This window comes from Sminthopsis crassicaudata, chromosome 2, assembly GCF_048593235.1.
Source record: "Sminthopsis crassicaudata isolate SCR6 chromosome 2, ASM4859323v1, whole genome shotgun sequence".
In the NCBI taxonomy this organism is placed as follows: Eukaryota; Metazoa; Chordata; class Mammalia; order Dasyuromorphia; family Dasyuridae; genus Sminthopsis; species Sminthopsis crassicaudata.
In genome coordinates this window covers 345,603,921-345,627,759 of record NC_133618.1, presented here as the reverse complement: position 1 = coordinate 345,627,759, position 23,839 = coordinate 345,603,921, and the positions used below count along the sequence as shown (strand labels likewise).

At 33.4% G+C, this 23,839-nt stretch overlaps 1 protein-coding gene across 1 annotated transcript in view; it reads left to right on the top strand.

The window, feature by feature from the left end:
* The window catches only part of LOC141556484 (ninein-like), a 112,502-nt gene extending 89,144 nt beyond the window's left edge, over positions 1 to 23,358 (top strand). Inside the window, exons 18-21 of the mRNA XM_074290670.1 lie at positions 16 to 85; positions 583 to 795; positions 19,900 to 19,998; positions 22,365 to 23,358. Coding sequence (XP_074146771.1) covers positions 16 to 85; positions 583 to 795; positions 19,900 to 19,998; positions 22,365 to 22,562 — 580 coding nt within the window. The 3' untranslated portion in view covers positions 22,563 to 23,358. The remainder of the gene's footprint in view (positions 1 to 15; positions 86 to 582; positions 796 to 19,899; positions 19,999 to 22,364) is intronic.
* Positions 23,359 to 23,839: the final 481 nt, after the last annotated feature.

The window sequence follows — 23,839 nt, the reverse complement described above, 5'->3', positions numbered from 1 at the left end:
CCAATGTCACTTTAGGAAAAAAATAGAAACTATAAGAAAGGAAAAAATTGCTATACAGAAGATGGTTGAAAACTTTAAAAAGCAGGTAAATGGATTTTGAATATTTTCTAACTATTTTTCTTTAGTTTGAAAATTTCTCATTTTCACATTTAAGTAGCCCTATGTTAGTCTTCTTTGGATTCTTAAAAGACTCTATGATAGGTGTCCTATGTTTTTTTTCTGTTGTCTTCAGCTCATAAAAGATCTTCAGACATTGAACATTGAATAGTTAATAGAAATAAATAGTTAATGAACTATTTGAATGATGAAAACTTGACACAGGAGATCCTAAATATGTAAAAGAGAATATCTTGTTGAAGTTGTTCAGCTTTTGACTTTGATTTAGACAACATGGAATCCAGCAAATAGATTGCAAATTCAATTACATGTCATTAAGATTTAATGAAAGAGAATATGCAGAAAACTCCTACTTCATAATGCCTAGCTATAATGGAAAGGATTTATGCATAGAGAATTTGTTTGGATGAATAGCAGCAAGATGGACAAACTAACTTTGAAAAACTCAATTTCCATATTAACTAGATTTCAGAATTAAAAGCCATAAGTCAGCACCTGGATTTGGAAAATGCAGAATTTGTCCAAAAGAACACCCAAAGTGAAGCAGATCTTCAGTATCTTCAATATTTAACACAAATCCTTTGTCAGAAAGAAAAAGAGATCGGAAACTCTGCATTGGAAGAATGGGGAAAAGAAAGTTCAAAGCTAAAAGAGGAGCAAGATAACTGCAAAGCAAAGGTATGATCTGTGGCACTACAGATTTTCTCCCACACTTTTCTTCTGAATCTTTCAAATACTGAAGTAGCTCTGGCAGTTCTCAATATGTAGTTTCCATGAAAGTATACTGCCAAGGTAAGTGAACTTATTTATAGTATTCAGAATATCTCCATTTGCTGGAACCAATGTTTCTATATATGATTAGTGTGGTGTTGGCTAGTGGAGCATCTATATTTTCTTGGGATTAAGCCAAAATTAAGATAAGCTTCAGAGAATCAATCCATAATTTGTCACATTTCAGCCAAAGAAGTTGCATTCAACCTCAGAGGATGCAAAATTGCACACAAACTTTCCTTCCACTTAAGTCTTGGCTGGTATCCTTTTCAAGTTAAACACTTTATCATCACTATACTATACGTGTCAGTTCAGTTAGCTTTTGTATGAGCTCCTGCCTTGTAAATCTCAGCTGGAATAGAATTAGCACCAAATAGTTTGCCACATGAGAAGAACATTCAAAACTTCCTCACTTGGAAATTCAGTTAGAGATTGACTTTAATCTGAGGTATACTGTCAGTGGTTTCATCACTAGTTGATGATGGTGTATTGAGAATATTATATTCAGCCCATCTTTCTAAGATCATGCTCTTATCACTGTTCAATGTGACTCCATTGACTAATTGAGATAGCTCATAAAAAGCTTTCAGAGCATCACAAAAGTGCTTTGGATTTTTACTATCTGTATAAAACTGAATTTCATCTGCCTTATTACTGAGGCAAGAACCCTACATCTCTCTTTCACTTTATTTTTGATGAAGTTAAATATTCTTTCTGAGAGACTGAAAAACTATCTTACTGGTAAGAGTTGTCATTTTTCATTTCATCTGAATCTTCTTATTTTCATCCATAAGATCTTTTTTTTTTTTCCCCTGAGGCAATTGGAGTTAAGTGACTTGTCCAGGGTCACACAGCTAGGAAGTGTTAAGTGTCTGATATCAAATTCGAACTCAGGTCCTCCTGACTGGTGCTCTATCCACTGCGCCACCTAGCTGCCCCCCCTCATACATAAGATCTTAATGCTTGTGACTGTTCTGGCCTAGATGAGTAAATGCAGTGCTGTATGCCACAAAGTTGTCCACTTTTCTGCTTCACTATTTCCAACTATGTAATTGTCTTTCTCTCAAAGTTTTAATTTCTTGCTTTAATTTGTTGGCATCGTCTTGCATTTGGACTACTACTTTTGTAGAATGTAATATTATGCAAATAGAAGACGAGAGAGTGATTAGATTCTTTGTGAATAGTGGAAGAATAGTCAGGGATGGGTAATCATTCCTCTCACTTGTCTTCAGATTTGGATATTTGAATTCTAGGCCTATAATTCTTTTTTTTTTATTTTTTAATTTTTATTATATATATATTTTTTATAATATTATCCCTTGTATTCATTTTTCCAAATTACCCCCCCTCCCTCTATTCCCTCCTCCCGATGACAGGCAATCCCATACATTTTACATGTGTTACAATATAGTCTAGGTACAATACATGTGTGTAAATACCATTTTCTTGTTGCACAATAAACTTTAGATTCCGAAGGTACATGTAACCTGGGCAGACAGATATTAGTGCTAACAATTTACATTCACTTCCCAGTGTTTCTTCTCTGGGTGTAGCTACCTCTGTCCATCATTGATCAACTGGAAGTGAGTTGGCTCTTCTTTATGTTGAAGATTTCCACTTCCATCAGAATACATCCTCATACAGTATTGTTGTTGAAGTGTACAGTGATCTTCTGGTTCTGCTCATTTCACTCAGCATCAGTTGATTTAAGTCTCTCCAAGCCTCTCTATATTCCTCCTGCTGGTCATTTCTTACAGAGCAATAATATTCCATAACCTTCATATACCACAATTTACCCAACCATTCTCCAACTGATGGACATCCATTCATCTTCCAGTTTCTAGCTACAACAAAAAGAGCTGCCACAAACATTTTGGCACATATAGGTCTCTTTCCGCTCTTTAGTATTTCTTTGGGATATAATCCCAGTAGTAGCGCTGCTGGGTCAAAGGGTATGCACAGTTTGACAACTTTTTGGGCATAATTCCAGATTGCTCTCCAGAATGGCTGGATTCCTTCACAACTCCACCAGCAATGCACTAGTGTCCCAGTTTTCCCACATCCCCTCCAACATTCATCGTTATTTGTTCCTGTCATCTTAGCCAATCTGACAGGTGTGTAGTGGTATCTCAGAGTGGTCTTAATTTGCATTTCTCTGATCAGTAGTGATTTGGAACACTCTTTCATGTGAGTGGATATAGTTTCAATTTCATCATCTGAGAATTGTCTGTTCATATCCTTTGACCATTTATCAATTGGAGAATGGTTCGGTTTCTTATAAATTAGGGTCAGTTCTCTATATATTTTGGAAATGAGACCTTTGTCAGAACCTTTGTTTTTAAAAATATTTTCCCAATTTGTTACTTCCCTTCTAATCTTGTTTGCATTAGTATTATTTGTACAGAAACTTTTTAGTTTGATGTAATCAAAATCTTCTATTTTGTGATCAATAATGATCTCTAGTTCTCCTCTGGTCATAAATTCCTTCCTCCTCCACAAATCTGAGAGGTAGATTATCCTCTGTTCCTCTAATCTATTTATTATCTCCCTCTTTATGCCTAAATCATGGACCCATTTTGATCTTATCTTGGTATATGGTGTTAAGTGTGGATCCATATCTAATTTCTTAGGCCTATAATTCTTTTGGGACTTAAAGTAAAAGCAATTTTCACATAATTACTTTAGCATGAAGTAATACGACCCAGAACCTTAAACTTGGCCAACTTAGTTTCCTTCCCCATCATATGATTGGTTTTTTAAAATTTATATTTACAAGATTATGCATAGGTAATTTTTCAGCATTGACAATTATAAAACCTTTTGTTCCAACTTTTCCCCTCCTTCTCCCCACCCCTTCCCCCAGATGGCAGGTTGAAAATGTTAAAGTATAAGTTAAATCATATAATATAATATAAGTTAAATACAATATATGTATACATGTCCAAACAGTTATTTTGCTGTACAAAAAGAATCAGACTTTGAAATAGTGTACCTGTGAAGGAAATAAAAAATGTAGGCAGACAAAAATAGAAGGATTGGGAATTCTATGTAGTGGTTCATAGTCATCTTCCATAGTTCCCTGGGTGTAGCTGGTTCAGTTCATTACTGGTCTATTGGAACTGATTTAGTTCATCTCATTGTTGAAGAGGGCCATATCCATCAGAATTGATCATCATATAGTATTGTTGTTGAAGTATATAATGATCTTCTGGTCCTGCTCATTTCACTCAGCATCAGTTGATGTAAGTCTCTCCAGGCCTTTATGAAATCATTCTGCTGGTCATTTCTTACAGAAAAAAATATTCCATAATATTCATATACTACAATTTATTCATCCATTCTCCAATTGATGGGCATCCACTCAGTTTCCAGTTTCTGGCCACTACAAAGAGGGCTGCCACAAACATACAGGTCCTTTCCCTTTTTAAAAATCTCTTTGGGATGTAAGCCCAGTAGTAACACTGCTGGGTCAAAGGGTATGCACAGTTTCATAACTTTTTGAGCATAGTTCCAAATTGCTCTCCAGAATGACTGGATGTATTCACAATTCCTAGTTTTCCCACATCCCTTCCAACATGAGATTTCCAAAGAAGCCTCAGGTCCAGCCTGTTTGACCCCTTCAATCTTTTTCCTCCTAATGCTAATGCATTTTGCATCAGCCCTGCATCTAAAGAATGCCTTCATCAGAGAAGGTACTATGTGCTTTATGAATTACATTAGAAAAAAAAATGCAAAAATGCCAAAAAAGGCAATTTTATGAAAACACACAGGGCAAGTGCTCATGTGGTGGTCAGAAAAAATTATGCAAGTACACTCTCAAGGTCTCTCTTGGAAACTTCAGAATTGACTGCACCACTCAGCAGGCATATCATCATTACACAGAAAGTGCAGAATTGAATTAGCTCAGAGCAAAGGTGAGAGGTGCAAAATTAAAGAATCTACCCCAAATATTCACATGGACTATGTGTGCCCTATCTGTGGCAGAGCATTCTGAGCCTATATTGTTTTGATCAGTCACACACTCTTTTGGAGTGAGGAAGGACAATGAGGAGGACATGAGAAGAAAGGATAATAATTGACCAAACAAGCTTTTTTTTTAAATTTTTTAAATTTTTTTTTTTATTTGATTGGAGTCTGGTTTGGAGATACTGGAGGAAGACAAGAAAGGCTCTAAAGCAAAGGATTGTTTGTGTTAGTTTCTCCTTCTGATTTCCCTCTTTCTGTTAAAAACATTACTTGAAACCTTGAAAATTAGTTTTTTTTTCTCCCTCTCCTCTTCTATTTAATCAGTTGCCAACTATCATAATTTTTACCTCCATATTTTCAGTTTATTCCCTTCCTTTCTCCATTCTTTAGCACCAGCCTAGTTCAGATTTTAGCTACCTCTCACTTGGACCATTGCAGTAGTTACTTAACAGGTCTCACTAATTCATTTTTCCTGTATGGTGTTGCCAAATTAATTTCTATGCTTTGAGCACAAGCATTGATCCAATTACTGCTCAAAAATCTTCATTGCCTCCTCATTGCCTTCTGAATATTCTAGCTTCTTTTTCATGGAACATAGACCATCTTCATTATGGTTTTCTAATTTTATTTCATATTACATTCCTTCTTAACCTATATGCCAGCAAAACTAGATTATCCACCATTTTTCCAATTTCATGCTTTTCATACAGGCGTATGCAGTTTACTTTCACCTGAATAAGTTCTCTATTTCTATCTACTGAATGTAATCTATATTTTTGGCCCAGTTCAAATTCATAAAACTTCCTTGTTTCTTCCCCATAGCTAAAGGTGATCCTTAACTTTCCTGAATTTTATTATTTTATATATTTTTTTATATATGTGTATTTATAAGTTTAATTTGTAGTAGTTTCTTGAGAATTGAAATCTGGGCCAAGATAGCGGAGAGCAGATATGACTCTCTATGACCTCCTCTGTTATGGGCCAGAACTCTGAACTTGAAACAAGGATTCTTACAAGGTGTTAAGTCAGTGGAATTAATAATAATAATGGTAATCTAGTTTAGCATGGTGCTAATAGTTTTCTAGTTCAGTACATGCACTTATTACTTAATATAGTTTTATAAGATTCATACCTATAATGTAATTATAAGGGAGCATATGAGTTCAATATTTAGGTGATTGTCTACAGAATACTAACATTAAGGTGTCCCAAATGAAGTCAGACCTACAAGTGACAGGAAAAGGAAGCCTTAAAACAGGAGATGATATCATTACATCAACAATTACAGAATGTCAGTGGAAAGGTAATGGTATTGGTAAGAGGAGGCCAACTACTGGGCTTAACTAAAGAATAGTAACTGATGACATTTTTATGGTAAAGTGAAATATAAATATAAATATATATTTATATCTATGTATGCTGGCTAAATTATCATTCAGGGTCCAAATAAAATTAGACCAGTCCTAGAGGAAATTCAGTTGTCAAAATGTAAAAATCTTAATAAAAAATAGTACGTACAATTCAAAATATTAGTGACCTCCTTAGACAATTCATTCTTATTGCTGACAGATGCATTTATACTTGTGATTCTGGAAATTAAAGAAAAGCTGTGGAAATACTTTAACAACTAAAAGATTATTATTTTAAGTGATCTGTAATAATTAGGTGAGTGACTCTTTCAGCCACATTGGATAAAGCTAGTTCAACTTCTTTTAAAGCCTCTTAAGCTTCTTTTGTAAGCTGGCATGGTGAGTTTAAAGCACCATTAAAATGTCATATAATGGTTGATAGGTAGTCAAGCCTAATACTGGACGCATCCATTGGATATCTCCTATCAATTTCTGAAAGTCATTTAAGGTGTTTAGCTTCTCTGTTCTTAAGTTTTTGTACTGTAAGCACTTTATATCCTAAATACTGAAAAGGAGCATGTCTTTGAATTTTTTATGGAGCTGTGTGCAATTTGTAGTTCCTTAGTGTTTCCATGGTCTTTTGTAGACATGCTTCTAACATTTGTTTCTCAGTTTCACATCCCAATATATCATCCATATAATGTAATAACATTACTTTTGGAAATGCTTTTCTTACTGGAGTAAGAGCAGCAACAACATGCAATTGGCACACAGTAGGGCTGTTTTTCATTCCCTGTGGCAAAACTGTCCATTCATATCTTGTATAAGGCTCGCTAAGTTAACGCTGGTCACTGAAAAGGCAAATCTTTTCATGTCCTCCTTATCTAGAGGGATAGAATAGAAACAATCCTTAATGTTTATAACCCAAAGAGGCCATTCTCTAGGCAGTTGAGTAGAAGATGGAAGTCCAGGCTGAAGAGTTCCCATAATTTTCATCTGTTCATTTACCTTTCTTAAATCAGTCAACATCCTCCATTTTCTAGATTTCTTTCTTACAACAAATGCTGGAGAATTACAAGGTTGTAAATGTCCTTGGTCAAGTTGCTCCTGTACTATATCTAATAAGGCCTGATTTTTATTGCTACCTAAGGGCCACTGTTCTATCCACCCTGGTGTATCAGTTTTCTATTGGATAGGAACAGGTGAAAGTGTTGGCAGGCCTTCAACAACAGCCCTGCCTAAAAAGCCAAAGTAAATTTTTAATCATAATTGTTGTAAAATATCTCTTCCCCACAGATTGATAGGGATTTTTTCAACTATAAAAAACTCCTGTTTTACCTTCAAATATCGATCTCAAAGTGGTAGCACTAACTTCAGCTGCTATTGATCCTCCTATGCCAGACATGGCAGATGTGTCTGCCATAATCTTTGGCCAGAGACTGGGACACCTGGCACCTCTAATGACTGTGCAGTCTGCACCAATGTCTAGCAATCCTTCTAATGGTATGCCATTTATATAGATAGTGAGCATAGGTCAGTCAGCTGACACAGCTGCTGTCCAGTATATTCTTGGATTTTGTTGCTTGGAGTCAGAATCTGAGCAACTATAACCAGATTGCCCATTAGAAGTCTGTATCAGTAAACTTGATACTACTACTTCTCCTAGTTGATAAGTCACACATTGTCTACCCGTGACTGGGATATTAACTACACATTCCCCAGTTTCCCACATCAGTGTATGGATGGACACTGTTTTGTAAGTACTCTCAGGAGGTGAAATGGTCAAGCCTGGAGGCAAGGGATCCATAGGCTGGAGAGGAATAGATTTCACCTCTCCAAGGGGTATTTCAGTTGTCCCAGCTGCATACAACTCTATTCTCCCCAATTGTAATCCCTTTCTCCCATCAGATGGCTTCCTGGCTGATTGGTCATGTCTAGGCACTAAACTTCTAGGCATTCTCTGGGTGTAGCATTGATTGCCATCATGCCCCAAATATTTTTTGCCTTGGGTCCTGGGGCTGGGCCTATTTCCCTGAATCAGTCGACATTCTGATGCCCAATGGAAGCCTCAGTTGCATTTTGGACATGGGGCATTGGGTCTCGTTCTCCCACCCTGTTTTCTCACTCTGTCTCTATGCCAACATTGAGCTTTCAGATGCCCTACTTTACCACATTGAAAGCATTGACGAGTCTCTCTGGAAGTCCCTTGCCAAAAGGCACCCTGTCTTCTCATGTTGGGATCTTGGAAAGTCTGCATCATAGCCTTGCTATAAAAGGTATTTGTGCCCAATGTGATACAACGTCTTATGATCTCCTCTAAAGGAGCATCCTTGCATAGCCCTAGTATAATCCTTCTACAAACCTCATTAGCATTTTCTTTAGCATGTTGACTTATCATAATGTTACTGCATGTTCATATGACAGCTGTGTGCAAACGTCCCACAAAATCAGCTAAGGGTTCATTTGGCCCTTGTGCAGTTTTTGTGAAGGCCTCACCCTTGTTGTTTTCACCAGGGAGAAAAGCCCATGCTTTGATAGCAGCAGAAGAAATTTGCTCATATGCTGCTAAGGGGTAATTAATCTGTACTGAAATGTCTGCATAAGAACTTATACCAGTTAATTGGTCATAGGTGAATGGAGGATGAACTCCACTATGACTATTTTGTTGGGCTTGTATCCTACAGAGCTCACTATATTCAGAAAGGCACAAGTTTTGCCCAGGTTCTAAGCATGTCTTTGCTATAGATTTCCAGTCTCTAGAGATTAAGACTCATAAGCCAAATTCTGTAATAATATCTTAACATAAGCTGATGTAGCCCCATATAAGCAAGCCTTTTTCAGGTCTTTGAGGATTTCTTTTTTTTTCTTTTTTTATTTTTTATTATATATTTTTTTATAATATTATCCCTTGTATTCATTTTTCCAAATTATCCCCCCCCCCTCTATTCCCTCCCCCCGATGACAGGCAATCCCATACATTTTACATGTGTTACAATATAACCTAGATACAATACATGTGTGTAAATATCATTTTCTTGTTGCACAATAAGCATTAGATTCCGAAGGTACATGTAACCTGGGCAGACAGATATTAGTGCTAACAATTTACATTCACTTCCCAGTGTCTCTTCTTTATGTTGAAGATTTCCATTTCCATCAGAACATATCCTCATACAGTATTGTTGTTGAAGTGTACAGTGATCTGGTTCTGCTCATTTCACTCAGCATCAGTTGATGTAAGTCTCTCCAAGCCTCTCTGTATTCTTCCTGCTAGTCATTTCTTACAGAGCAATAATATTCCATAACCTTCATATACCATAATTTACCCAACCATTCTCCAACTGATGGACATCCATTCATCTTCCAGTTTCTAGCTACAACAAAAAGAGCTGCCACAAACATTTTGGCACATATAGGTCTCTTTCCGCTCTTTAGTATTTCTTTGGGATATAAGCCCAGTAGTAGTACTGCTGGGTCAAAGGGTATGCACAGTTTGATGACTTTTTGGGCATAGTTCCAAATTGCTCTCCAGAATGGTTGGATTCTTTCACAACTCCACCAGCAATGTATTAGTGTCCCAGTTTTCCCACATCCCCTCTTTGAGGATTTCTATATCAAAAGGAGTGTATCTTTTACTTTCCTGGCCTGAAGAGGACAAAAATGTTGTCCTACTAGCTTCCAATTATCTAGCCCTGTATCTTCTTCCTTCTAATGTATCCAAGAGTCTAGTGATTTGCAACCAAGTTATAATTAAACCTTGTCCCTTGATCATCTTAAGTATATATATGTATATGTACATATATATATATATGTATATAATATGTATATACACACACACACACACACAGAGAGAGAGAGAGAGAGAGAGAGAGAGAGAGAGAGAGAGAGAGAGAGCGCGCGAGAGCGAGCCCCCCTCGGGGTGGAGATGGGCCTGGGGGAGAATCTTTTTCTAATATCTGTCCCATTTCAGCTAGAAAAGGTTACTAGTTTAGCCCTTAACAAAGTGCCCTGTTTGTCTGTTAAAATACTCACCCTATTTCCTGGTCATTGAGGGCTTCTTCAGTGAAATTAGGGTCTTTGGACCTGCATTGGGCACCAAATGTGGTTTCCGTTAGCACCCTGGATACCTTAGAATCAGCTGGAGTCAGGATAAGCAAAAGTCTTTATTCTTGGTTTTAGCTGTAAAAGTGAAGAGAGTAGATGGTAGGATCTCTGTGATCTCACCTCCTAATCTCTCTCGCTCAGAGTGAGTCTGGCTAGGCTCACTGCACCTCCCACAATTCTTTGTATACACCAAACGATTGGACCAGTACAGGAAAGGGAAAATGGGAAAGGCCATTTTCCAAGCATATTCTTATAGAGTATTGGCCAGTCGGTAATTAGCCTCAAGTACTTGATTGTCTGACCTTCAGTGAAGTGAGTTTCAGCCCCTTACAACTTATCTAGCTAAATTATCTAGCTAATATATTCCTATACCTAGACACAATCAGATTATTTGCTTTGAAAATATCCTGTAAGCAGAAACAAAAAAAGTAAACAACTATAGCAACAAAAATGGAGAAAAAAGTTAGAAAGGAAAAGATAGTCAAAAATGGTATCAATAAAATAATAGCACAGGGTATATTACGAGATTTCTTACAAAAAGTATATAAAGAGATAAAGATGAAAGCAAAATTTAAAAAGTAATGTTAGAGGAACAGACCTGAAAAAAAAAAAAAAGAATTTCATGATACCCTATTTATGAGTAAATTAATGTATGCTGTACAACTAAGGTACAGAATGAGAGGACACATAAAAGGAGAGGGAGAAGAAGAAGATAAAGGAGAATTTTTTAATGGATCCTAATCTAATCAATAGGAAATAATGAAAATAAATTAATTCTTATAGGCTCTCAGGATGAAGGTCCATGAAATAATGGGTAAGGAGGCAAAAGGAAGACATCATGATACAATGGCGAGAGGAAGGTTCCACGGAGGAATACTTTTGTGAATGCAAGGATATCTCACACACACACACACACACACACACACACACACACACACACACACACACACACACACAATATAATGAAAGATAAGGAGTTTGCAAAAGTTTGATATTTAAAGAGATCATAAATTCAAGGAAATATCATTGTCACTTTATAGCCATTTGTAATCACAGCAATTTCTACAAAGAATAGAAATTGACTCATTTTTTGGACATGATTATTATAAGAATTTAATTAGCTTAATATTGCAATAATCTAGGTAAGAGGTGATTGGAGTTTAAATAGCTTTGTAAATGGAGAGTAAGAAATGCAAATATATGGCAGTTCATTGGAAGTATGGATGAAGGAAACTGAAGAATCAAGGGTAATGCCAAAATGATGAATCTGAGACACTGGAAGTATAATAGTTCCTTCAACAAAATAATAAATTTGTGAAATTGGGAAGTTTATGAGAAAAGGTAATAGGTTTAATTTGAAAGATTTTGAGATGTGCACTTTGCATATGCAATAGGCAAATTTTGATAAAGGTCTGAAATTGAGAGGAATCTATGGCTGGATAAGCTTAGTTTCTTTTTAATATTTTTAATGCATTTCTAGTACTGTATCAAGTAATAAGGATTAAGTAATAAGCTTTTTCCTTTTTATGCTTTTCAGAATTTTTCACTGTAAATGAGTGCTAATTTTTTTATCATAGCCTTTTCCCTGCATTTCTTAGTAAAATCATATGGTTTTACATTTTGTTATTAGTATAACTCATTAGAATAATTGTTTTCTAGTATAACTCATTAGAATAATTGTTTTCCTAATGTTGAACCATCTTTGAATTCCTAGAATAGCTTTAATTTATTCATGATGATTTAGAATAATTCTTAATCTCAGTTTTACCTCTTTCTGTTTTGGGAATCCGGACCCTGTTTGTCAAATGCAAGGAGTTTGATCTAGTATGAGATAATAATCTGGATTGTTCTTAGGATAGAGATTAATAAACCTACCTAGTCATATTCAAGGGACAAATCGGCTAAATTCATTCAGGCAGATGACTGCTCATGTATAATTATCTGGAGTCAGGACTGTTCTTACATATTTGTTCTCAAATTTTGTATTTAATAAGATGCACAATTTTGTCTTTTACAACTTATTCGTGGCTGATATACTGCCAAATATATAGCTATATTTATTACATCTTCTATGAAAAAATCACTTGGTACTTTGGATTTTCTTTTTCTAACCCCTGTCCCATATTTTAATCTTTGTTCTTTTGCTTATGACTAACCAACTCTGGCTAGAAATAACTGAGAGGGGTACAGTACTCTGCCTGATGAAGTGTGTTCCTTTCATTGTACTACTATAGCATGACAAAAACGTCATCATAATTAATTTTTTGGGGGTCAATAATAGCTCTGATTTCATTTTATACCAACTTTAAAAAGAGCCGTTATTCATTTGGCTATGCTGCGGGGAAGGGGGTGGTAATCTTTTATTTTAAATTCACCAAAGGAAATTTTTTATAATACAGGCATTAGGTATAAAGAAAATTATGTAAGTGATTTGATAATCTAATCCATAGTCTTTAGTCATTAATCATTTTGTCATTTTAAGTTGTTTGTGATATTAGTTTCAAAAAATGGATAGCAGCTCAGTTTCATATTACCATTTGTTTTAGTTGTGTATATTTACAGTGACAGTTTTCACTAGCCTGGGTCCTCCCTTCAGATTTAAGTGCATTATGCATTTGCATGCCTTCCATCAAATCCTGATACTTTTTGAATATATGACCAAATTTGGATTAGCATGCTTCATGTGGTAAACCTTAAACCTTTTTCATCTTTCCTGTTTCATATATATATATATATATTTTTTTTTTTCATATATATGATACTCCTTGGATCTCTTAAATATTTTTACTTCAACATGTTAATAAATAAAAGTTGAAAATAAATAAAATAAAATAAATAAAAGTCAAAAGTTTTTTACAAAAGATTTAATTCAAAAAAACTCTTCAGTATCATCTAGAATTTTTTTTTTCTTTTATATCATATCCTACTGGGTGAAATGATTATTTTTAAAATAGAATTTTATTTATTATATTATAAAATTTTAAAAAAAATGTCAATTTTGCCATCTTGACATTTTAATAATAAAAATGTCATTTTTGAAATTTGAGGAAATGTTATTTTAATAGAAGGGAGGAAATTAATTTTCTGTCTTCCCACAATGTCTCCAACAATGAGTTTTTCCAGCCCTTAGTAACTTTATTCCTTTGATAATGTGTGGTGATGTCTCAAAGTTGAGTTGTTTCAATGGATATTTCTTTGATAATTAGTAATTTTTATGTGATTTAAAAAATATTTTCCTCTTTTTAAAAAATGTTTTGTTTCACCACCTAATTATTGAAGGAATGTGATTAAAATTCTAAAATTCTAAAATAATTTTATAAGTTCCCTATATGTTTTGAAGATCAGGCTTTTATAAGAGATTTAATGTAAATGTTTAATTTAAATATATTCTTTCAAACTACTTCTAAATCTAACTGCATGATTTTATTTATTGAAAAAATTAAAATAGGTTTTTCTCTACAGAAATACCTTCATGCTATACCTCACAAATGCACATAACATTAAACATGGAAAAAGGCATAATAATTTTGGGGGAGCAGTGACAAGTAAAAAAGAGTCTCTTGAGTCATCTCAAGTGAGCTTAAATAATTTCATTACATTTCTTTTTCCCTCCACATAATAGTATTTATTTTTACATATAAAGTTGATTTTCAACATTCTACATTTCTTCAAAGAATGTGATTGACCTCTGTAGTTTGTATATATAATGGTTCTGCAACACATCATTATCAACAAATGAGCACACTGTGTAAGAATCCCAGCAAGAATAGCACTGGAAATTCATAATAACTGGCACCACCAATTCCATCATATAGAAAGAATGGAATCATTAGTATGTAATACTGGGATCCAAAGAGAAATTAAGCTCATAATTATTTGAATTGGTTTGAATTGAAATGAATGCCTTAGTAAGTAATGTCTTTATCTAATACTAATTTGTTGAAAACATTATTATAGTTAAATGGTTTTTGTACTCGTTCAGATACAAGACTCAAAATTCAGTGTGATACTTAATCCATCTTCACACCATCAAAATATGCCACTCCTACTGTAACAAGGCTGTCTTATTGTACCCAGAAAGCAGTTTCTCCAGCTTCAACAACAGTTGTTACAGGCAGAATGGAGAAATCAACTCTTACAGAATGAAATTAAAAATAGGACTTCTGAAACCTACATGTCACAAGTACAAGTTCTATTATTTTATATTTTATATATATTAGTAGTCTCAGGTGGCATAGCTTGATGAACTGTTTGATTTTTTTTTTTTTTTTTTCTGTTTGGCTTTTCCTGTTCATTAGTTACCATGTTCATTTGGTCCTCACAACAAACCTATGATGTAGAAGTTATAATCATCCCCATTTTATAGATAAGGAAATTGAGGCAAACAGGTTACATGATTTGCCCAGGGTTACACAATGTCTGAAGCTGAATTTGAACTTAAGTCTTCCTAACTACTAGCCCAGCACTCTTGTCCACTGTGCTACTTAGCTACCCAACTTTATGTGAAAGTGAAAATTGTCTTTTATTATGCCAGTTTGACAAGCAGTAGATTTGACAATCTTTTCCTAATATAGAAATATAAATAACCCTTGTTCTGTAAGCAAGGTATCTATCACCATAGTGATATTGTCATTTTAGGACATTTGCTATCTGGGATATGTTAAATGTAGGCACTTATGGAGTATTAAATAGGTTCTGTAGAAACTTCAATAGGCAGCTGGTTGACAGCTGGTTGATACAGTGGCCACGGTGCTGGACCTGGAGTCAGGAAAAACTTGAGGTTAAATCTATCCTGAGATATTTATTAAGTAAATGACCTTTTAAGTTAACCACCTTTTGCCTCAGTTTCCTCAATAATAGCATGTACCTCAGATTTATTATGAAGATCAAATGAGATAAATTTTGTACTTTAGCACTGGAACATTGTAGGTGCTAAATAAATGCTAAATAGTGCCAAAAATGCTAAAGCTAAATAAATGCTAGCTGTTGTTGTTGCTATTATATTGATAAAACACCAGGTTCCCTTTGACATACAACAGACCTGAAGTTACCACTAAAAGATCAAGATAATTGGAGATGGCCCTGGATGAAATGGGAGACCTTGCTCTTTTTAAGCTAAGGTCTTCAAACTGTCTCAATTTGACTGAAGCTGCACCCATTTAGTGATTAAGGCTAGGTAGAAATTGAGGCAAAGACTCTTTTTTTTTACCTAGTCCAAAAAAATCTAAAAAAATCTAATGAATGAATGAGTGAATTTGGAAGGGGAAAACCCTCAGGGCTTCTGGCCAAAGCAAAAATGACTGCTATTTGCATTCAAAAAAGTCAGTCTGGAGTCTAGTATTTTGATTAATGTCATAATTAATTTGGAGGGCTTGAATGTTGCTTGAATTTTGGGAGTTTTTCCTTGTCCATTTCGATATGAAACAGATAAATACATTAAAATTTTAGTTTTTAGTAATATTAACTGAATAATTTTTAAAATCTCCAAATATTTTTGACTTCAGTTTTTTCCTTCCATGGTCTGATATTTTAGAGGATAAATTTGAAGTTAGATTCTAAAATTGTCTTTTAAAAAATTTCTGATCTTAAAATATTCACATGGTTAAAGGGTTTAGTGATTAGTTTAATGATTTTTAGTGATTGGTTTAATGATTTAGTAAATATGTTCTCCCCCCCTCCAATACCTTTGTGATTTTTGTCCTGTCTTAGTAAAAAAGTTTATGGAGCCAAACGTTTCATCTCATGATCAACCAAACCCCTAATCAAAGACTCTGTAGCTAGATCACATCAGCTAGACCTACAGTCATAGTCTTTGACAACTACCATGCAATGATGAAACTTACAAAGTATACCTCTGTGGTCAATTCAGCTTTTTTTTTTTAGGGATGTGGATCACAACATAACATTCTCACTCTTTTTGTTGTTATTTTTTGCTTGTATTTTGTTTTCTTACTCATTTACTTTCTTTTTTGATCTGATTTCTATTGTGCAGCAAGATAATTGTATAAATATGTTTATATATATATATATATATAATGTTTATATATATTGGATTTAACATATATTTTAACATGTTTAACATATATTTAATTGCTTGCCATCTAGGGGAGGAGGTGAGAAAAAGGAGGGGATAAACAAGACTATGGAAGGGTCAATGTTGTCAAATTATCTGTGCATATGTTTTCAAAAGAAAAAGAAAAATTGGATCAGGAATGGAAAAAAAAAACAAAATGCAAGGAAACAACAACAGAGAGTGAAAATGCTATGTTGTGTTCCACACTCAGTTTCCACAGTCATCTCTCTGGGTGTAGATGGCTCTCTTCATCACTGAACAATTGGAACTGGTTTGAATCATCTCATATTGAAGAGAACAATGTCCATCAGAACTGATCATCATATAGTCTTGTTGTCATATATAATGATGATCTGGTTCTGCTCATTTCACTTACCATCAGTTCATGTAAGTCTGAGTCCTATCTGAAATCATTGTTCTGGTCATTTCTTACAGAATAACAATACTCTGTAACATTCATATGGCATAGCTTATTCAGCCATTCTCCAACTGATGGACATCTATTCACTTTCCAGTTTCTTGCAACTATAAAAAGGGTTGCCACAAACATTTTTGCACATGTGGGGTCCCTTTCCCTCCCATACACTGGGGTATGCACAGTTTTATAACTTTTTTTTAGCATAATTCCATTGCTCTCCAGAATGGTTGGATCCTTTCACAGTTCTACCAACAATGTATCAGTGTCCTAATGTTCTCTTCCAACATTTGTCATTATTTTTTCTTGTCATCTTAGCCAATCTGAGAGGTGTGTAGTGATATCCCAGAGTTGTCTTATTTTCCATTTCTCTGATCAATAGTGATTTAGAGCACCTTCATATGATTAGAAATGGTTTTAATTTCTTCATCTGAAAATTGCCTATTCATATTCTTTGAATATTTATTAATTAGAGAATGGATTAAATTCTTATAAATTTGAATCAATTCTCTTATCTGTTTTAAAAATGAGGCCTTTATCAGAATCTTTCAATGTAAAAATGTTTTCCCTTATTATCTCTGCATTAGTTTTGTTTGTCATCTTAGCCAATCTGAGAGGTGTGTAGTGATATCCCAGAGTTGTCTTATTTTCCATTTCTCTGATCAATAGTGATTTAGAGCACCTTCATATGATTAGAAATGGTTTTAATTTCTTCATCTGAAAATTGCCTATTCATATTCTTTGAATATTTATTAATTAGAGAATGGATTAAATTCTTATAAATTTGAATCAATTCTCTTATCTGTTTTAAAAATGAGGCCTTTATCAGAATCTTTCAATGTAAAACTGTTTTCCCTTATTATCTCTGCATTAGTTTTGTTTGTACAAAACCTTTTTAACTTAATATAATCAAAATCATTTATTTTGTGATCAGTAATGATCTCACTTCTTTGCTATTCCTTCCTCCTCCACAGTTCATTCTTTATTTCTAGATCATGAACCCTTTTCAATCTTATTTTGGTATACAGAGTTTGGTGTGGGTCAATGCCTAGTTTCTGCCTTACTAGTTTTCAATTTTCCCAGCAGTTTTTGTCAAATAGTGAATTCTTTTCATTAGATTATTATAGTCATTGACTATTTTGTTCTGTGAACCTAATATATTCCACTGATCAACTAGTCTGTTTCTTACCCAATACCAAATGGTTTTGATGATCCCTGCTTTATGATATAGTTTTATATCTGGTACAGCTAGGCCACCTTCATTTGCTTTTTTTTCATTAATGCCCTTGAATTTCTTGACCTTTTGGTCTTCCAGATGAATTTTGTTGTTATTATTTCTAAGTAATAATTTTTTGGGAATCTGGTATAGCACTAAATAAATAGATTAGTTTAGGTAGTATTGCCATCTTTATTATATTTGCTCCACCTATCCAAGAGTACTTGATATTTTTCCATTTCTTTATATCTGATTTTATTTGTGTGGAAAGTGTTTCGTAGTTTTGCTCATATCATTCTGACTTTACTTTGGCAGATTCCCAAATATTTTATACTATTGACAGTTTTTTAAATGGAATTTCTCTTTGTATCATCTCTTGCTGTTGGATTTTTAAATGATGTATAAAAATGCTGATTTTTTTTTTTAATGTGGATTTATTTTGTATCCTGCAACTTTGCTAAAGTTGTAGATTATTTCTGCAAAGGGTGATAATTTGGTTTCCTCATTGTCTTATTCCTTTAATCTTTTTTTCTTCTCTTATTGCCAAAGCTGGTACAATGTTGAATAGTAATGGTGATATTGGGCAACCTTGTTTCATCTCTGATCTTATTGGGAATGGTTCCAGTTTATCCCCATTTCATATGATGGTTACTAATGGTTTTAAATAGATGATACTGACTATTTTAAGGAAAAATCCATTTATTTCTAGTATTTTTAATTGGAATCAGTGTTGGATTTTATCAAATGCTTTTTTTGTAAAGATTCTTTATAATCACAAAATATACCAATACTTATTAAAATCTAGGCTTAAAATCAAAATTATATTGATTACAAAATCAAAAAAAATTTTAGAACAATGTATGTCTTGCCTATTTTAATTCTTTAGATTTTAGCTTTCTTTCTCTCCTTCCCAACCCTTCCCCCCACCTTGTGCTTCCTCTCCTACACCCTTTCTTCTCTCCCCTCTGGGCCCTCCCCCCCACACCCCTTTGGAGGCAATTGGGGTTAAGTAACTTGCTCAGGGACATTGAAACTGGATTTGAACTCTAGTCTTCGAATTCAGGGGCAGTACTTTCTATCTGGCTACAAGAAAATGTGAAATGGTTACCTAGTTCTTTTGTAGTATCATATAGTAATAAGAATTCTGACCTGGAATCAGAAGAATCTTGTGTTCATGTTTTGCTTCTGCCACTATCTGTTTGAACAAAGTCAATTCTCTTAACTTTTCTGTGCTTCAGGATTCCCACCTAAGTGATTGTAGGGCTCAAGTGAGTTAATATATGTTAAGCACTTCGCAAAGTCTCAAGTGCTATATAAATGCCTATGGCATTCTTGTAGCTTTCTTGTCTTTTATGTCCCTTATTTTACATTAGCTAAGCTTTCTTAATCTGAACTTTTTTGATGACAAAATTATTCTGGCAATTTGTTAAAGACCAGAAGAGACTGAGTATTGTCAAAAACAAAGCACTCCTAAAGTTCTGGTTTTCAACCATAAGAAAAGAAAATCAGGTGCCCATAAATGTGATAAGAGTAGGAAATCCTGAATAACATCTAGTAGTAGCTAAAAACCAAAGATTAAAAGAAGGAAATAGTCATAATAACACTTTTATTAGAAGAAATACAATAGAAACAGGCTAATATAAGAAAGGCTAATAATAATAAGATAATATTTGCTCATAATCTTATAATCATTTTACGTTATCTCATGTGAGAATGGTTAACTGAATGATTTTCTTTAACTTTTGATTTTTAATATGAATAATCAGTGCAATGTCTAAAATTTGCATTTCATTCTGGTTAAAATTCATTTTTGTATAGTGCATAGTGTTCATCTTACGAACAGAAGAGGGACCGTGAAAATTCCCTTTGGTTATATTTTTTTCCCCAGGAGAGCCAAAAGCAGCTGGTGATGGCTATGGATGTTGAACAGAAGTTAAAACTCTTGAAAAGACTTCTTCAGGAAAAAGTAAATCAACTACAAGAACAAGTAAGCTTTCCCACCTACACTATGGCTGCCAAATTGTATGCTCATCTATTAATTTTAACTAACTTTGATACCAACTTTCCTCAAATTCAGAAAGCATTTAACCTCAGACTTAATTTGTTACATAAAGTAACTTAAATTTATCTGAAAAGAATTAGAATATTTTAAAAAAAAAATGACTCTGGAAAGGTTTTTTCCTCCCAAGTTTTTCTTTTGATATTGTATATTTTTCTGTTACTGTTAACCTATCAAAGGTTTTATTTGTCAACATTGTTTCCTAAATGGTTAAATAATTAGTAACCTCTATGTAATTGTTTGTAATATATAATCTATATTCTACAAACATATTTGTTTGTAATTTGAAATGAGAAGAAAATATATGATCTATGAAAGCAGAGACCTTGCCCCTTCTAAACCTTAAATCTCCTCTTCAGTTTCTGGTAGAGTTCTGCTCACTACAGGTAATTAATTAATGCTTATTGGATTAAATCAGTGTTCAATAGAATAGGAAAATGGTACTACAATCAGAACAAAGCCCATTATTATCAGAAAACAAGAAGCTATGCTTTTTCACATATCTTTGATTTATTCTCTGAAAGATAATTCAGAGCCTGTTTTCAGTACTACTCAACTTCCTCCAATGAGATCAGTATCTTTAGGTATATCAAGTCTATGATTGCAATGATAAGCATAAGTGGTGGTCAAAGTCATTTCTATAATAATGCCACAGATGCTCTAGTGTTGAAATAAATTTGTACATATCACTGCTTGAGAGAGATGACTTGTTTTTGTTGTCCATATGAGAACCTCTCTTTTTTCCTATTCATAAATTTGATAAGTAATGTCTGCCATGCTCCTGTAATTTGTTTTTTGATGTCACTCTTTATGACATATACCCATTTGGAACTTGTCTAAGAAAAATATATGAGATCTTGATATACCTACTATTTGCTTTTTAATAACTACTTTCCATTTTTCATCAACAGTTTTTTGCTGAATAGTGAGTTTTTGCTCTCCCCAATGGCTAGGATCTTTGGATTTATTAAATTAGGAAATTTTTTTTTAATTTAACAAATATTAGCCATTTTCTTCTCCATAATTGTATATCTACACTGTTCCACTGATCATCTCAATTTTTTAGCCAAATTGTTTAGATGAGTACTTCTTTGTGATATATATCTGGTACTTTAGATCTTTTTTCTCACTTTTCTTCATTGCCACCAGATTATATTGATTACAATAACTAATGCCTTCTATAATACATCCATTAATTTTATTGTATCATTTTATTCAAATTTTCATTTATTTTGGTAGTATCTGATAATAAAAATGAGTTTCCTTGAATGTAAACAATATTTCACTAGATTATTTCTAAAATACTTTTGAGCTATGGTAATAAATTACCATGTTTCAATTAACTTCAGGAAGATTGATATATCATAGCTATAGTGGCATGAATGATTCATTAAAAATTTAATAAGCACTTATTTTCATGTACTGTGGTGGGCTCTAGGATACTCACAAAGAGCTAACATTTGTTCAAGGGAATACTCCAGTTGGTACTGGAGGTGTGGTTATCTATGCTCCTGTTCTTTTTCTTGAAACTTCATACCAGCACAGGAATTCAATTCATGTTAGAAGAACCATCCACCCCTGCAATATATTTCTTTGAGTAGATGGTCCTTCCTAGAATCTCTGTATAAGTAGAATACCCAAGTCAGTTATACCTCATTCTTCTTCAAATTGTATTCCGTACTTCCTCTATCCTACATACTGCCTGTTAATTTTTTTGGTTTCCCATCACCCTTTTCATCTTTGAAAAGAGTTTCTATTTCTTTTTCTATTTTTTCTATTTTTCTATTATTGTCCCAGCATTAGAATGTGGAGGGAAGGGCTGTCTTTCTTTCTGCTTGTATTTGTATTCCTAGCACTTAGCATATTGCCTGGCACATTGTAAACCTTTCATAAATACTTATTGAATGACTGACTAGTGGCTAATATACAGAACCAACTCTCCTGTTTTAATAGTTTGAATATTGGAATGGTATTGAATATTAGAATTAGTATTGAATAATTAGAAGGAACATGTTACAGAATTAATTACATTTCTTTTTAAGCTGTACACTATTTTTATTTTTGGTCAGTCATTTTTGTAAGCCAACTAAGCAGTGAAAGAATGTGAAGAATTAAGTATATTGTCTCTGTACTAAAAATACTGTCAACTTAGGATAAATCCTTTCTTTATAAACTTAATAACAGCAATTTGCCTTATGTTCACTTGCCCACTTTATGCAAAATAAACAATACAACCCTTCTTATCCTTTCCCCACCCTCCAGCTCTAATTGAAAATCTCTGGTTCTGTTTCCAGCTTTGCAGTGATGTAGTGGTGAAAGATCTATATGTTGAAAAGACTCATCTGTTAAAAACTTCAGAGATTACTGAAAAGCAGCAGAAGACAGCAAAAAAGAAAAATTATGTTTTGGAAGAGAAGATTGCAAGCCTTAGTAATATCATCAGAAATCTAACACCAACATCAATGACTTCTGCACTTCCTCTCAGGTCATAGAAGAGCCATAAAATCTATAAGAATATTTACACTAATAAATAGAATATTTCTGCCCCTTTTCATGTCCTGAGTGCTTCTAAAATGTGACAAATTAAGAAGAAGCATTTTAAACTGCTAAAATTTGCTAAAAGCTAAAAGGAAATTTGTCTGCTTAATTCTCACTGCTCTAAGTGACAAATTAAGAAATTCTGACCAATCATCAACAGGGAGAAATGATCAATTTCTTAAAGGTAATATTAGCCAGCATCATAAGGTTTGATCATAAAGGAAGAATTGAGAATCATAGTTATTGAATTATATTATTTAATTATAATACACTATTGTATGTTACTATATAATTTTACTGTATGTTACTGTAACTGATATTTTCAATCCTATTAGAACTATTTTTTGAAAATTGTTTCCTAGGAACTGGATAAAGCCACTTTATTATATCATTCAAATTATCAAGAAAAGAAATTATTTTGCTAAAAATCTTTTATTTAGGGTAGTAATCTCAATTTGAGAATTACAAGAAACAATTGAGAATGAATGTCTAAATTAAATTTTGCTGACTCAAATCATGGTTAAAATAAGATATTCTAAAAGGAAGGGTCTCATAATAAAGCTTGATTTAAAACTGTCAGCAACAGATATAAATTATTCACTTAAATATTTAAATTTCTATTTTATATACATGTGTATATATTTGTAAATATATGTCAGACCACATGTTTGACACAAGCCTATGGATATACATACACAAAGAATTTTTTTTTTTTTAAATAAATGAGTCCTTTTAGGAGTTGAGAATGTATTTTACTTTGTGATTTGAATTATTTCTAAACCTTTAACTCAATATATTTTTCTTTTTTTTCTTTTAAGTTTTTTTTTTTTTTTTTTTTTTTTGCTGAGGCAATTGGTGTTAAGTGATTTGCACAGGGTCACATAGTTAGGAAGTGTTAAGTGTCTGAGGTCAGATTTAAACTCAGGTCCTCCTGACTTCAGGGCTGGTGCTCTAACCCTTTACACCACCTAGCTGCCCCTCCCCAAATATATTTTTTAAAAATACTGCCTTTGTGGTTACCCATAATTATGAAATCTTAATTTCATGTGAAATTAAGTCAAATTAAAACCTTCAAAATCCATTTCAGCTAGCATTTTAAAAAATTTAAATGTGTGCAAAAAGAAATTTGTATGTAAACTCTGATTATTCCAAGCTTAGGGTCTTGTGAAAATAGTTAAAAATAAAAGTATTGTAAATATATGTTTGAAAATAGCATGTATGTACTTAGCGA